The 17,727-nt window shown below is 33.6% G+C and overlaps 1 protein-coding gene and 1 long non-coding RNA gene across 5 annotated transcripts in view; one reads left to right on the top strand and one right to left on the bottom strand.

Moving 5' to 3' along the window:
• Positions 1-17,727, bottom strand: part of Smg6 (Smg6 nonsense mediated mRNA decay factor) — a 96,274-nt gene that overhangs the window by 44,518 nt on the left and 34,029 nt on the right. For 2 of the 4 annotated variants that reach the window (XM_088183697.1, XM_088183698.1), the window contains 3 exons: positions 11,675-11,865; positions 8,796-8,866; positions 65-162 (listed from right to left, as the gene is read on the bottom strand). In XM_088183697.1, coding sequence (XP_088039823.1) covers positions 65-162; positions 8,796-8,866; positions 11,675-11,865 — 360 coding nt within the window. Of the gene's footprint in view, positions 1-64; positions 163-7,579; positions 8,581-8,708; positions 8,867-9,886; positions 11,340-11,495; positions 11,866-17,727 lie in introns of those variants that run through there. The other 2 variants (XR_015809215.1, XR_015809216.1) reach the window with 2 other exon arrangements.
• Positions 4,399-4,830, top strand: LOC148236636 (uncharacterized). The gene is made up of 2 exons (XR_015809219.1): positions 4,399-4,475; positions 4,609-4,830. It is a non-coding gene; the product is annotated as an uncharacterized LOC148236636 (long non-coding RNA).

The following is a 17,727-nucleotide window of genomic DNA, read 5'->3' as shown; positions in this document are numbered from 1 at the left end:
TGCACATTCCGCCGATGGATTTAACTATGATAGATCAGCCGCGGGTATAATGGACGTCGCATACCTTCGGTGGGTTCAGATTTCAAAAGGTCGCGCTGAAGGTCCAGGGGCTCCAGCAGATTCATCAGTCTCGCCAATTTCGGCCAGGGGTCAGTCTCGGTGCTGAAAATAATAAAACAAAAGTATATGAAAATGCGTTATATAAAAAAGTTGTTTTGTACACATCGACAACAACAGCGGGCCGTGAACCACTCTCATAACGGTCGAGAGATAATATCTCGCAAGGTAAGTGTTATGCAAAAATATATCAATGTCAAGATCGGCAACGCCGAGCGTACAATTTGTGATACGAATACGTGTATTTTAAAAACGATTTTAAACTCATTTATCAAAGATGGTAAGTAAAAGTAAGCAGTAATTTTTTCCACTTTCAAAGATATTCCTCCATGAAAATTCAGAGAATTTTCCCTATGTTCTTAATAATAACTGTGATTAAAATGTTTATTAAACTGGTGGTTTTTTAAAGAAAGAATTAATATGTTGCAGCTCAATATTAATTATTATTAATATAAGAATTAATATTGAAGTTCTACAACAAATTATTGATATAGTAGTGGTAAGGAGTGCACAGGTATTATTACCTTAACACGATAGAAAATATTTAATGGTGATGTCGTTATTTATCAGTAGGTCAGTATCAGTACCATAAAGTTCAAACCGTCGACATTAGATTAAGTATATTTATTTTCAAATTTTAGTACATCGTAAATATTTTGATTCACTTGCAAATTAATTTTAATATTTTCTGCCTTCTATCTTTCGCTTTAGAATATAAAATTTCCATGTTTATATAAATATTATAATTTAAAATCAAATAAATAGATAATAGGAACAAGACTATTTTTATTCAATCATATTAATATAGAATGATCTGAATTTTTTTATTAATGGTTTTAAAGTTGGTTGAATTTATTTAGTATTACTTTGTCCTACTATGTCCACATACATAAATATACGTGAAAACGATAAAATATTTTTATATTATATTCATAGAATGTATATGCATATAAGATAGCATACTGTTTGATTTAATAATATATAACAATATTATTTTCATGCGTCAAACATTTTTATTTACTTTTGTATTTTTTAAATATATTTCATTAAATAAATATAGAATACTATTGATGATAATAGTTAAACGTGGATGATATTAGTTAATGATAATGAATGCTATTTCAAATTATATATTATAATCAAATTGCATGACACCAAGCAATGACTGAGAGTTAATGTAAACTCGTCAAAGTTTTTACCACAAATACAGCATATGAAGTGCAAATGTGCACGCATTTGTGTTGTTGTTTTTTTTACATACACATGCAATAAACTGGCCAATCGGTTAACTCTAATGTCGGCAGCGGTAAAAGTGTTGCAATCGTCAATGCCGCGGAATGCGTAAAGATATTTTATACATACGCACAACAACGGCGGAGTACAAGGCGAAGAAAAAAAGGTTTAATGAGAACATAAATAACGTAAAAACTATGGTGCATCTCGCGGGCGGTCATTTCCTGGAACGTCTCGAATTTACCATTATTACGTTACCGTCGACGAAACGCAAAAAAAAACACTCGTAAAGAAAACCACCGGTTATAGGTATAAAATAAAAACACCTAACGGTCCCGAAATACTACTTGTAGTACCTTCACGAAATATCGAATGACCCGGTGGAATTGCGGAGGAAGAACAACAAGAAGACCCTGCGGAACTAACTGACAGAAATGGACCCAGGGCGACCGTGACCTCTGTCCACGGTACAATTTATCGTCGGTTTTTTTACTCAACTTTTCACACGATTTAACAACGTTAGAATATTCTATAATCGTTTTATAATACGTATACATATACTCGCAGAGCATTAAAAATCGAAATATGTATAAGGCTTACACGTGACGAATTCGGTGTATTGATTAATTTAATTACCAATGACACGGAACAAAATAGCGATTGTGTCCAATGGTGCAAGCCACTAGTCACAAATTTCAAGAGATGTGCGTTTAATTATAATTATATTTTAAAAATAAGAATTTGTATTATTGATGAGATCGATATCAAATTAATATATTTTTCTTAGTATTTGTAAAGCTAAATATTTTAAATTAATAAGTAAATACTCTTTTTGAACCCTTAAAATACCAAGTAACAAATATGTTAGCTCACTGTGTGTTCGACGAGAAACCTCGCCAACATATTTTAAATTACACTCTAATAAGATCTGTATTAGACAATAAAAAGTCTGGTTCCGCCCCGAATCATCGATATTGGTCATATGATTTAATGTATACACGAGGTGTGATCAAAAAATACGGTGAATTAATTTTTATAGCAGCAACTGCTGACGCTACATCCATTTGAAGTAATAAGATAGCTTGATCCGTTGAGATAGTCAGTGTCGAGTTTGAACAAGTTGTGACTTGTCAGCCGGCTTCCAGTGCCGGAAGAGTTAGGTCGATAAATGGTCGTCAAAAATGGTTCGTTCAAACAGGCAATTGACTATTCGAGAGCTCACCGAAGAACTGAACATCTCGTACGGGTTCGTACAAAGCATTTGAACCGATAATTTGCAAATGAGACGAGTGAGTGCAAAATTTATTCCCAGATTTTTGACTAACAGAAGGAAAATCGTGTGTCAGTTTGCACGGAATTGAAGGATCGTCTTGATGCAGATCCGGACTTCATGGTCAAAATTATAACTGGAGATGAAAGTTGGATGTATGGCTATGATCCTGAGACGAAAATGCAGGGTTCCCAATGTTAAACGAGTGACTCTCCCCGCCCTAAGAAGGCACGTCACTCAAAGTCGAATCATATTAATTGATTTTTTTATAGTGAGAGCAGAGTGCGATCAAAGGGAAACGATTGTAAACTCCGAATAATACAAGATCGTTCTGTAACGTTTGCGAAACGATGTACGCAGGAGACCAGAAAAATGGACCAATAGCTTCTTCCTTCATCACGACAACGCGCCTTGCCACACATCGCTTCTGATGTGCGAATTTTTGGCAAAAAAAAGGTTCTTGTCTGTCCATATCCACCTTTCTCTGCGGATTTAGAATCATGCGACTTCTGGCTCTTCCCAAAAATATAAACCGTGCTAAAAAGAAAACATTTTGTCACTATTCCCGACATTGAGAGGGCCACGACGAAGCAACTAAAGCCCCTTCCGAAAGAAGCCTTCCAGAAATACTTCCAATAATGGAATCAACGTTGGAATAAGTGCATCGCTAGCCAAGGAGAATATTTTGAAGGAGATTAATTCAAATTTGATGTAAGCTAATTACTTTGTTCGTAATAAAATTATTCACCATACTTTTTTATTATACCTCATAAGCCAAATACTGCCGTACTGAATGACTTCCTTAAGACACTTAATAACTTCATCTAGATACATCTCGCTTTACATTTGGAATAGAGTTCAGCCGAACTCGCTTCTAGTGAATCTGTATTGACCTAAACGACCCTTCGAATACCGAGAAAAGCAATCGCTTTGATAAAGAGCAGTCACCTGAATTTCGAGAGTATAACCGATAAATATATCGACAATTTTGAAATAAGTTCGGGACAAAGTGTCAGTGGAGTATGTGTAACTATGGAGCAAAGTTAACAAACGAAAGGACCTGTAAAATAACGCCTAAGCATGTACTAGTAGGCAATATATGTTTTAAAGACAAATAATTGTTTCTCGAAAAATTATCTTATTTTTCAAGTACATATAAGTCAAAGCAGTAAAAAAATTTTTAAGAAAATAAGACTTCAAAATTACATGTTGTGTTACAGGTAGTGAAATACATACGTACATCTTTGCTATTTCACGCTGTTATTAGATAACTGTCGCAAGGAAAAGTTGTTTGAATTACGATAAGTAAAGTCACAATGGAATATAGATTAATTTTCCACTAGTTTTAGAGAAGTTTAACCGTTTTAGTGCAATGCATATAGACCAGCTCAATAGACGAGTGGTACGTTGCTAACTATTGACTATAAATAAAGACTTGGGTTCGAATCTTATATGGACCTTAGTGTTTTTTTTTCTATCAAATTAATTTAGTCACTAGATAATCTAGATTATGCTTTACCAACAATATCACAAGAAGTCATTATAATAAATAACCGACCAATGTCGGGCTTTGTTTATTGCGACCTTAAATCAAATTTTTACTGTAAATAGAAACAAATATTAAAAGTAACAGTGCACAAAGAAATCAAACATCATTCGTTTATTAGTCAGGCTTTTTATTAAGGAACTTTCCGTTTAATTGTCAATGGGATGTCTCAAGTTTTTACGTTATATTTTTCGTTTTTTGCTCATATTGAAAAAAATGAGTTGTGGTATTATTAGAACCTAAGTGCGAATTTTTTCAATTCAGTCTTCTGGATATAAAATTTAGATGTGTCAACGGACTGACACGCTCGTACGTACTACATACAAATTATGTGTATATATGAAGCGATCGGAAGCGTCTCGGTTCCAGGGCATTATAGCGCAGAAGTCGCGCCGTTAAATGAATTCTCACGATTGTATCAATTGATTTTTTGACACAATAGATTGCGCCGAGTCACCACCACTGGCTTTGGAGTTCGTGATGCGACTCTGATATCGTGTCAATGGAATTTCTGCGTTTTTTCTCCTTCCTATCACACCACCGACCAGCCATCGAATTAACGCGCTCGCCTTTTTCCGAATGCGTCTCGGGGTTTCCTATATACACTACTACTCCTCAAGTCAAGGTCATCGCACTTCCGAGTCGCCTCCTCGTCAAGATCTCCGAGATAGCTGGTCGACGACTTATCTCGATCGCCGGTGCCAGTCCGAAAATCGCGCGATACGGATGAAAAAATAATACACAAGAGATGAATCTTGGCTGTCTTTTTCGTCTTAAAGATTTGACGTTGCCTGAGATTATTGTAATTTTTTTGGATAAATATTTTTAAATTAAAATTTCAAATAATTCTGATAATTTTTGTTTTTCAACTTTAAATTGATTATTTCATTCGATATACAGTGGAACCTCGGATTGTGAGTAACTTGAATTAAGAGTATTTCGCAATACGAGAGAAAATCTTTTATCAAAATTGACTTGATAAACGAGCAATGTCTTGCAATAGGAGCAGTAAGTATTGCGACACTTTCTCCGCAACTGAGCCAATTATTCTTCTTACAGTGAAGCCATACATTTTAGAAAAGATTTTTCCACTCAGTCTTGATGGTTTATTGATAATGATTCTGTTCATCCTCTAGACTTTGAGGAATTCAAGTTCATCAGAAAAGCACCACCCGAGAAAGGCTGTATGTAGCAGTACGAGCCATGAATCTATTCAATGACAATGCAATGTCACATTTTTCGCTAAATCATCAAAAGGAGGCAAAAGTAGATGTGTTCCTAATTAAGGTTCCACAAAAAAATTCAAAGTGATAGACAGCAATGATTTCGATATGAATTATTATTAAATTAAATTATTTTATAATCAATTTAAACATTAAAAATATAAAAAGTATACGTATATTTTTTAGTTTTATCCATAAAATCGATAAAATGACTAAAAAAATATAAAATGACTAAATAAATATTTTTAGTTAAGTTTATCTAAAAACATAGAAAACTAGAGACATCTACATGTAGAAGTTAGTAATATTGATTTTTCATAAAATAAGTATTTTTTAATAAAATCTCGCAAAAAAAATAACAACGTATTTAATTTTATCGACGTTAATTATTATATAATTATATGTATGTATAAATGTATTATGAATTAATATATGCCTACTGACTTTTTCGCCTTTTGCGCTCATAATCTTGTGATTTACTCTCACAAAAATATAACAGTTTTATTTATAATATTACAAAAATCTGACCATTTTGACTACAGCTTTCCTCAATGCGTTAAACAAAATAGTTCATTATAGTAACACACGCCTAAAATATATGTGCACTATCCTACATGGTTATCCTAAAAAGATCATTCAGTCTGGAAATTGATTAAAAGGCTAGATAGCTTGTTATATGAGACGCGATTTCGAACGTTGACCACCTGCCCGCGACGGTCAAGAATTAAGGAAGCGATTGCGATTCAATTCCCAACCATTTTAAACCCTAAGATATTATCCGTACACTCTCCATGGATATCTGAGAAATAATATCAGAATCTTCTCAAAGAACAAGGAGTACATCACTTCACTGTGAATCCAACAAATGTGGTTACATTCGAAAATACTATTAAAAGCTTAGGTTTTTTGCTTACCCGCTTGACGTTTAAAAATGATTCAGTTGTTTACTTTGGAAGTTGTAGTAATTCACATTTTTTTTAAATTCACGTAAAAAGTTATGGTTTCATTGAAATTATTTGAGTTTTAAAATACTAAAAATAAATCAGTACCCTTCTTAAGTATAACCAACAAAGCTCCACTTCATTTTCTTGGATTTCAAGAGAGCTTGCGAAACAATAGATAGAAGAAAAGAAATTAGAGAATATCGGTGTAAGTGAAAAAGTTTTAAGATGGTTTAATAATCATTAAAAAAAATAAAGCAAAAAGTTAAAATAAATTTTGCGTATTCCAACGACAAAATAATATCTCACGGTGTACCACAGGGGTCTAATTTGGGACCATTGCTGTTTATATTATATATTAATGATACAATTAATAAAATAAAAAAATGTTGAGGAAGTTGTAGATAATTTAAATAATGAATTAAGTATAATAGAAATATGGTTAAAAAATAATCTACTTAAACTAAATGAAAATAAAACTAAATGTATGTTTATTAATTATAAAGATTTGTTAAATAATAATATAAAATCTTTAGGAGTAATTACATATAAAACAAAAAAATAATTTATAATGGTATTATATTGCCACATTTTAATTGTAATGCAACAATATTAGATATGTTTAATAAATTAGATTGCAAAAATTACAAAATATAGCAATAAGAGTAGTTTTAAATAAAAATAGATTTACTAGTTGTAGAAGTATGATTGATAGATTGGAATGGTTAAATGTTCAAGAAATATTGAAGATGAACGTTTTGGCATTTATATATAGGTTAGAAAATAATGTTACCAGAATATTTTGATGAGTATTTAATAAGAAATATAGATGTACATAGATGTAATACTAAAAATAGAGACAATTTAAGGATAGTTAGGTATAAGAAAACGAGTACGGCCAGGGGAATTAAGTACGGAGGTATGAATTTGAATATTATTCTTAAGACAATCCTCAAAAATAAAAATGTAACGGGCTTCCTAAATGGAATAAAGAAACACATTCGTGCAGTAAGAAATAAATTATATTATTAAGTTTTTTTATTTTTTGTTTATGTATTATGTAAGTTTAGTTAAAAAATTGTTTAGTGTAAAAACTAGCTATATTAGCTAAATAAATAAATAATATGCTGATCTTTTAACAAGAGTACATCCTTAATTGTTCGTTTTTAATTTATAAATAGACACCGGCACCTGTCGTCATATCAACGCCATTGCAAGTCTCCTAAACCAAAATTCGACTGTTAACACATTTTTTCTCGACACACAAATTCGTTAGCTCCAAAATCTTCAACAATAGGATCAAAGCCGATCAGGAGCACAACGCTGCTCGTTATAAATTTTCCGCTTACGAACCGTGAAAAAAATATTGAATTACGAAGCAACGAGAGGATATTGACGAGTAATGAAGATTGATGTACCAAGGAATCCATTACATTACGTTACGTATTTTTTTACTCCTCTGTCATCTCGCTTATAATTGAAAAAAAAACATCATGTGCACGTTTACGCAGAACCCTTTCATTTTGTGCAATCGAAACTATTACGTTTGTGTAAACACGAAGCGTATGTGTGTCAACTGTGTTTGATAAAATAATACTCGAATCGTACTTGAACCGATTCAACAATAAACAGTGGTACATGCGAAATGATGACTCTGAGCTTTGTGATTGGATCGAAGTTGTGTATAATGCGATCTATACAATATAAGCGGCCTTTTGATGTTATTCTGGGATTCTGTAATTTGTTTGTCAATTACGATGGATATCTAACTGACAATTTTGCCATTCACACAAACACACACAGTAGCAGTAAATACAAATAGTGATTCTGAGAACGGCAGACGGATAAATGTTATATTTATAGCTTAATCGGATATAACTATAACGCACTAGTAGGTTCGTGATTAAAATGTATATAGATTGGATGTTGATTTTTAAGCAAAAGCTTTATATTATATATTGTGTAAAAAATATCTTTAATTTTGAAATATAAACACGTTTTGAATAGGGTCCTAAAGAGTTACTACGCAAAATTTTATTAAGTTTGTATTTAGAAATGTATTATATAAAGAACAGACAAGCTCACTAGAATTTATAGATTTAAGTCATCGCCATATAACTTGTTTAAATAAATAATACTAACACTAGTTAACAAAAACTACAGCGAATAGATTAGCTTTGACGCAATATGTTTTGATTATCAGTGTTACTACACAAAATTTGACTTGCTGATTGACATAACCATTCAACCCTTTGGTTACAAAAAAATATGTTCGGAAAAAATGTTATTCTTTCTTTTAGCAAATATTTTATTTAATAATGGCGTTGTATCTAGCAATTTTCACTAAAGTAGCAAAAGCTAATATATCAAATTTCGGCAATCAAAGGGTTGATAAAACATAATCATCACAGTTGAATTATTGTAATAAGTGTAAAATAAAAACAATTAAATAAAATTAAACTTACGCCACGTCAAAATCATCACTCGGTGGCGGATTCCATATCCCACTGTGGCACAGCATCCATTCACACCACACCTAGAACGAAAATAAGAAAAAACACGTTCAAAATATATTCGGAATTCGATTTTTTAACCGACGTAATTGATCTCGAGATCGCGACCCGCGGAATTTTTTACTCAATCATCATATAGTTTAACGCAGACTCTTCACTATGTTCGTTTATTTTTTTCGCCGCTCCACCAACAACAGAAAAACGAAAACCACTTTTTCAACACGTCGAACGCCATTAAACGCCAGATTTGCCGAATATCGAAAACTTAGTGTCAGGGATGGCCGGGGTGAAGGTTGATCCGAGGCGTTGAAAATCGCGATCACGAAACCCATCTCAACCTTCGCAGACGTTTTTTCAGTTTTTTCTTAATCCATTTACGGTCGTCAAACTCGACGTTGCGTTTCGGACGCTTAACATACTTGCAGGGATTAACATTTTCTAAATAGTGCGATAACTCAAACGACGTCAGATACGTATGAAGCAAATTTGTGTCGAGATCACTTACCCTTACAGATTCCTATAAGATGATTTAACTGAATATACTTCCACATACATAAACTTCTTCACTGCGTGAGTTTATTTACAATTCATTATTTGCACTACAAGTTATTTTACCCTCTTTGTGTTTATTGAGCGTGACGGAAATCATTGCGTAAGTTTATATAATAAGTCCCTAAGCTGCATAAGCCACACAACATTCAATTACTATGAATGAAATTTAAACTGAATGATGCACGTATTTACTTCAATACTTTCTCAGCAAATAGTAGAAACCACTCAAAACCACTAAATTAGCAATTTAATTTACGAGTATTCGGTCTTGACACTTTGAGTTTTGTACTATTTCGATGCATAAATAGATGAGAGCAGAATCATTTTTATCGAGATTTCAGTTCCCATTTTTCATGTATTTAATATTTTTTTTTATTTTTTATACGCAGAAATTTGTATTGCTGATAGCAATGGCGGCTCTAAAATCTACGTAACTGTAAATACTAAGAGCAAAAACTGCATGTCATTGAAGTGCGTAGTATATATAATTATTTTCTTCAGCGATTAATTAGCAACACTATTAATTTGCTAGTGGTGGAGTACGGTTAGATAAATTAATCGTTTTGAGCGAGTAGCATTGATATCATGAATTAACATAATTTTTGCTTTATATGTGTAATATTTTGAATTCTTGCAATTTGGATTGCCTATACTAAAATAGAAAAAAAAACAGCAAATTCTTTTCAAGATGTTTTGATAATCCCAAATCTATCAAAAGCCAACCACACGAATTTATCAAAAGTATACATATTCCTAACTTAATACATAATTTTTATCAGTAGTAAAATCAGCTTTTTTGCAAAAAAAAATAGGAAAATAGTGCAAAGATCTATCGTGACTAGCCATAATAGTTATGCAAAACTAATAGATGTGTCCTTTAAATTTTCTAAGAATCATTGCGGTTATCGGCTTTCAAATATAACGATTAATGAAAGCAATAGTGCAGAATAACTAAGAAATATTTTCTCAAAACTATTAAATCGTACCTTAACAAAAAATGGTCAACCACTAAAACCTTAACAGATTACAAGCACAGTTCTCCTAAATTGCAATAAACAGTGAAACCTCAGATTGCGAGTAACTTGGTTTACAAATATTTAGAAATACGAGCGAAAATATTTCATCAACTTTGATTTGATAAACGAGCGATGGTCTTGCAATACGAGCAGTAACTATTGCGACACGTTTTCCTTAACGGAGTCAGTTATTCTTCTCGATTTTTTTTGCAGTGAAGACATACCTTTTAAAAAATATTTTGCTACTCTAAATCTTGTTGATTATTGATAACGCTTCTGCTCATTCTCCAAACTTTGAGAACGACTAGAGGAATCCAAGTTCATTAAGATTATCCCTACCAACACCACTCCATTACTCTACTTCATGGATCAGCAATAGGGTTCTCAGTTGAATAATCGATTATTCAAATTATTTGACAGATTTTCGACTATATGAATATTCAAAATTTATATTAAAAAATCGTAAAATAAAACAATTTGTATACTTAAGTAACATATAGTCGTTCTTTCTTTCAATATACCCGAGTGACTAGTGCTGCTTCAAAATCCATAGTCCTTTATGCGACGCTTTTTCTCAACAAAAATATTCTTTTACGCTTTTCGAAAATCATTTGTGAATAGAATTTTTATCTGCTGTATCTACTATGACTGAAATTTGTAGAATTCGTTCGTTGAACAAAAAAAATGTTGGAAAGAGCCACACTTTATTGTCGTTTAACGCTTATCTCAAAAACAGGTGTGCGTCGCAAATTTTTGTGAATTTCATGTTACGTTTTTGTATTCGTTGTTTCAAGGCGCAAAGATTTTATTTCAATCATTTCAATAATTCGATCGCGGTTAATTTTATTTATATGCAAATCCATACTAAACAAACGCCGATACAGATCCGATCTTTATGTATATCAAATTCGTTTCAATAAATTATTAGCTATAGTAAATACAATAAATTCGATAAAATCGTGTATTTAAAATGTTTCATCAATTTTGCTGAATTAATTCAATCGCAGATTAGAAAAAAACTGAAATTACGTTTCTGATCAAAAATGCTGCCGCCCTTACTGATCAGTAATTCGCACAGTATTGCGTTATGCATATTTATATAATTCAAAAAGTTAAACGATTATGATTTTGTAATTAAAAATAAACACATTAAGACACAGAAAGCGCTTTTCACGTGCAAAGAAGAAGCTACAGTTGAGATTATCATAAAGTTTAAGATTCTGACTCGACAATATAGCTCTATGTTATAGTATACTAAAGTACCTTTATTGCTGGAAGTATCTCGATCACTTCGTCGTGCACCGGAAATCCTGAATTCAAGTTCTCTTCAGTAGTCGTAGACAACAGGGTGCAGCATCTTTCCAAAAGAGCGCCGAACATTCTCAGAGACACTGCAAGGGCGCGCTCTTGAACCTCGCTTCGGTATCCACATCTCAGCGCGGTGCTGTCGGATTCTGCAACAACAATTCGCGATATGTAACAAACGCACAATAATAATAGCACTCGCTATAAAGCACGATAAATCTTCATTAGGCGCCTTTTCAGTGCCTAGTCTAACAATTACCGTCGAACGGCTGACGTCTCTATACATTATGCGAGCATTTCATTTTTTTGCGCGCAGAAATCAAACCAGACGAGTTATTATTACACACATAAGCTAAACGACCGGTATAACGTACACACAGTTTCACTACGATATAAATTTCGAAGACATATCAAAAATATCAGTTCTTCGGTTACTTTCCGTTTCATAAATCTAAAGCTTCCCTTAACAAGACGAAAACTCGCAACTTCAAACGATGATGATTGTGATACTTATTCAATGCAATTAACCAGGCGATATCATATTTTAACATCTAAAGGGCACGGAAGTCTTAAAGGCTATTCAGAAATTCTACATCGACATATTAGTGTTTAAAGCTCGCGGGATGTCACTCTAGCTCTTCATGTGGAGACGCTTTCAATTAAGCCGTGTTTGTTTTTCGTGGCCCTTGATAGTTGTTACGTCTTCATGGCAATATTCGCAGGGCAAACATTTCGCGTCGAGACTGTCGTGACCGTAGACATATAATGAAAGACTTCAAATAAACATTGAAACAAGGAGCGTGGGTCGGCCATTTAGAGCCGCGAGGATACTTTGTCCTCCGGCGACGGGATGAAATTAAAACAAAAGTTAATGTTGAAATGATTACGATACCTCTATAAATTGACAGGGCTTAAGATCGAACGATAGAATTAAACAGTTCCCATGAGCATTTTAAATGAGATGCAACTCATTCGCAGTGCTTGAAGTGTACTCTCGATTATCCCGTGCGTGATTATCCGGTTTGCAGATTATCCATGCAAAAAGAGTGACAGATATTGATATCAACATAAGTAAGATTGATGAACATATACAATTTCTGTACAAATTAACTAATAAAATATTAAAATATCAATTAACTATTTTTTCCATCCCTAAGCGAGGTGCATTTAATCCCCAAAACTTTTAACATTTCAACTATTTGTTAAGCCATAATAAAATGTAGCTGATATTTATTGTAATGTATAAAAATATTCTAATGAATAAATAAAGTGAATATTTCAGATTAATTAAGTTTGTTTGCTTTACCTTATTTTAAAATAATATGTATATAAAAGTAAGCTTCACATAAAATTGTATATTTAAATACATTGAATAATATGATACTATGTTTACTTTAGCATTAATAATATTAATATCAACCGAGCGGTCGACAAATTTATAATCGCGTGCATACATTACTATTGTATTAAATGTAGGATCAAATTTTAGACATAAATTTTGTTTATTATATAAACAGGAGCCTATATTATTTACTAGTTATGATGAGTTTATCGTCTCTATTAAATCAAGTTGTTCGGAGAATAATGGCGTATAATAACATGGTTTATTTAGCACAGCTATTATTTGGTATTATATTTGATTTAATATTCCAATAAAACATAGACATCTAAATATTTGTGCTTGATTAGAAATACCACAAAATTAGTGACTGAACAATTATAATAGCAAACTTTGGTAGGGAGATGGAATGAAAATTGTTTGGAGAAATTCAGAGAACAATCTATATCACCATTTTAATCAGATAAGCTTTCGCTGTGTTGTTTTATTAACCAATCAAGTATAGTCCTTAAATGTGGCTCATTTGTCTGGAATCCAACTGAAACGAAATACTCTTATTGTTGGAGAGAATTCAAAGAAAATTTCTGAGATATCTCTACAAGATGAAGTGCGGGTCGAATACGTATTCAAATTGTATTTTTTTGCTTGGAGCGTCGGAATATAATTCATTGCATTCTCTACGTAGTGTCTACTCAATTAAGCACTTTTAAAGTTGCGGTGTTGACAACTCGGCAATGCTAAGCAACTTTCAGCTCTCTAGTGCTCTAGAGCCGCGATCGCGTCCCTTCTACTTGAACGTAGCGGCCATGACATCAGCGCTTGAGAACGCTCCTATTGCATGAGCCATCCAGCTTTTTAACGAGTTTGCCAAACACAAGTATGTTTTTGGCGATGGAATGGTGCTCATATATTTTGTGTTTTTTGTTTATTTGTATAATTATTGTTCGTATAGTGTCAATAATAACGCATCAGGATGATCAGATTAGTAATAATAAATAAATAAGTTTAAAAAATAAAAAGTAGCATAGCATTGACTCTTTTCTTAAATATGAAAAGTTCACGCATACCCTCAACAAAACCGTGAAAATATAAACAAGAGCTAGGATTAACATCAGGAAAGCATAAATATTTAAATAAATAAAAACAACGTTGTTTGCTTAATTTATAAACAACCTGAGGGTTAAGTAATTTATGCAAAAACGATAAGCGTATTCATTTTTATTTTCTACGCCAGCCACAGGAGCAGTGATTTATTAAAAATATAACAGGTTACACCAATGTGTCATCGTTGACCTTATAAATTTGATACGAAATAGGAGAATGACCCCAACATCGGAGGTTGAAACGTCGGATAGAGAGATGATAGGTGAAAAGCGCGATACGCAAGCCCTCCAAAAGCAAAGTGCTGTGTTGAATTATGTCAAAAACGTGAAATATATGGTATGCAGAGAGGGGAACGCGCATTGTGGGGATAATAGGTGGGTCATCGGAATATCAGTCACGATGGATCGTTTCACGGGAGCACAACGAACGATATGTGTAAAACAATTTTACAAAAATTGCGATTCATGCACATTTGTTAGACGTTTATTTTGAGCTGAGTTCGGATTGCACGACTTCAATCTGTGTCCCAGAGATTGTGCAATTAAGTCATGAATCAGAAAATTGGAGGCTACAGATTCCATCCTTAATCAGAAGCCCACAAGACGGCCAAGGTCGATGAAAACCAAGGAACAGGTTAAGGTTAAAGCTTCTGTGCTCCAGATCCTGAATCATTAACTCGCAAGAGATCAATTGAGCTTACAATGTCACGAACATGCGATAAGAAAAATGGAAATTGATGGAAATTGAAAATGAATTGAATGGCTCCGGAAGTCCAGAGCGGGGCTCGCGGGAGTAATATATATGAAGCTTTTATGACAAATGTAATTTAAATAATATAAATAAGCACCATATTTTTTTTCACCTAATTGCATTACATATAACAAAAGTATGGAACTAAAAATACTACAAGCGCACCATTGCTACGATAATTTGAAGAGGTGTATTGTTAAATTAAATATTTAGTGCCGGAACGCTAATTTTAACCTGACTCCCCTCCCCCTCTTCATTAAGCATATATATTATATATGATTTTTGAAATACCAAAAATTGTAAATGTCCCAATATTTTAGGATCAATTGATTTTATGATAAATAAAATATTATATTAACACGTACCGGTTCAGTGTGCCTTTTTGTAAGGACGCATACTGAGTGAGCAGGTCGCATTAGTCAGTACGTAAAACTGACAATTAATTTATTATTTTAATTATTTAAAAAGTTCTTTTTTTTTAATTCATGCAAATTATGCTTGGATACGAATCTCAAGAGTCGCGTCGAAGCAAATACTAAAAAAGCACCGCTTCAAACTAATGTACAAATTTACTAATACGAGCCGGTTCAATGTGCCTTTTTGAGTCACGCCGAAGCAGGAGCGCCAGTGAAGTAGTTTTAAAAAAAGTACCGGAACGCTACTTCATTTTACTATTAAAACCTATGAAGTTCAGTTTATGTGAACCCAGAAACCAATATCTTGATTATTTTATTTGTAGTTGAGCTGTTCAGCGTGCTGTTAAAAAATGGGTTTTCAGTGACTATTCAATTAAGCTCATATTAATTTTACTATATATTCTAACAAATTGTACCGGAACGCGTGCCGGTCATGGAAAATATACCGGAACGACGTTCCGGCCCCACTACACCACTGAAAGACGTGGAATAGACCAAGCAGTACCGCAGTCAGAACAGATTCGCGAAAAATTCCTGCCTAGACAACAACCCAGAGCAACCAGCCAGTGGCTTCGACAACATCCGGCGATAGATGGCATAGTAGTGGAAGGGGGCGAAGGACGCTGGCGACCTTGGGGCAGCCTTGCCGGCTTCGGTTCGTCGACCCCCCCGCGCCCAGACCGGAGAGCCTCCGCTAGCCCCCCGCCGAACACACAACCCACCCACCCTCGACCGCAAACGGCGACACGGACACGAACTACGTAGGAAGCGGCGAGAGATGCAGATTGGCACTAGTGGTAGTGGTGGACCGATCTATCTGACAAAACTGCGCTCCGCATAATATATGAGCGCGTTTGTTGTGTGCGATCGGAAGCCCGATTGCTCTGCTCGTTGTGTTCGATAATTGATCGATATATTATATTATTACATAATGCGATCGTTGATCTGTCGTCCCCGTATTTGCTTTTGAATTAGATATATATGAATAAGAAAACATTCAGAAAAAAATTATGAATGGAGTAATAGAGCTGAAAAATGACAACACTATCACAGAAATAAAACAGCCCTATGTATCATATGTAAAATTAAACGTTGATTTAAATAATTCTACTGTACTCACTATTATTTCCAATAAGGTCAGATTAGTATATTTTTATATACATATATAAAAAAAATTAAGAACTCAAAAATGTTTTAAATTAAATTTAAGTGATTTATTATACAACAATATATATATGATGAGATTTTACCTAAATTTTTTTATATTAATATTTATTGCTGTAATTTGTTATGCATTATTTTACTATGATTAAAAATTGCCTGTGATCCAATAACCTGATTTATATACATGTGAAACTATACGCCTATTTTAAAACGCTATTTACCGCTTATGTTTAGTAATATGAAATTACTGCTAACGAGAAACTGCAATGTTAAATGAAGACAAATAATGGAATTATTATATTTATCAATTACTATTATATATTATGATCAAATAATTGACAGCGAATTAATGCATATAGCTAAACTGTACAGGCTACTAAAAATAGATAGGAATAGTTTAAAAATATTATTCTATTATAAAATAAACGAAAAATCAGGATCACACGCCACGCAAAGAGTGATCTAAGATAATCGAATTTATTTATTTTATTTTTTTTATATATAGTAGAAGACTCACTCGAAACAATAAGCACACTAGAGATTGAATTACAGCCTGTTGGTCAGAATTAGAGTGTAATCAAATGAAACAATCTAGATTTTCCAAGAGCATACTTTGGAATAGATAATCAAGATATTATGATTTATTTTAGATTATTGTTTTTAATGTTTAGAAGCCACTTCCCCCACTCTCCCGTGATACGCACGTTTGTTCAACTTTGACGCGTCGTCCTTCGTTTCAGCGCTGAAACTATTTAAGCGAATTCTTACGAGAGTAAGGTCTGGTGCGAATTTCACGTATTTGCGGCACGCGAAGGAATGGCGCCGTAATAAACGCAAACAATGCAAGATTGCCGTCGTTTTCGCGGACCGTACTCACGCATCTGCCCCGGGGAATAATGGCGCAATTACCACCGCTAAGTACCCCCCAAGCCATACCGATACCACTGTAAAGTAAAAATACTATTAATAAAAATACAAGAGGGCATCCCGCGTCGTTATAATAGACAAGCGCCCTCCATTCTTCCGAAGCTGCTATTTATAAACATCCATAAATCGTGGTCGTACGTGCGCGCACGCATGCTGGCGCGAGGGCAGCGTCGCTCGCGCAAGCGCGCTCCATTAAACGCCGATAAATAATAGCGAATGCGCACGCGCGTCATTACGTTGAAATTAATTTAGTCGCGAATTAGGGGTGTTCGATTCGTTGTTGTTAACGGCGCCGTTTGCACGCTAAAACG

Source organism: Plectrocnemia conspersa, unplaced genomic scaffold (genome assembly GCF_051122295.1).
Source record: "Plectrocnemia conspersa isolate PC_06_02 unplaced genomic scaffold, ASM5112229v1 ptg000003l, whole genome shotgun sequence".
Classification (NCBI taxonomy): domain Eukaryota; kingdom Metazoa; phylum Arthropoda; class Insecta; order Trichoptera; family Polycentropodidae; genus Plectrocnemia; species Plectrocnemia conspersa.
Note: the sequence above shows the minus strand (reverse complement) of the source record. Positions and strands in the feature narration are given on the sequence as shown.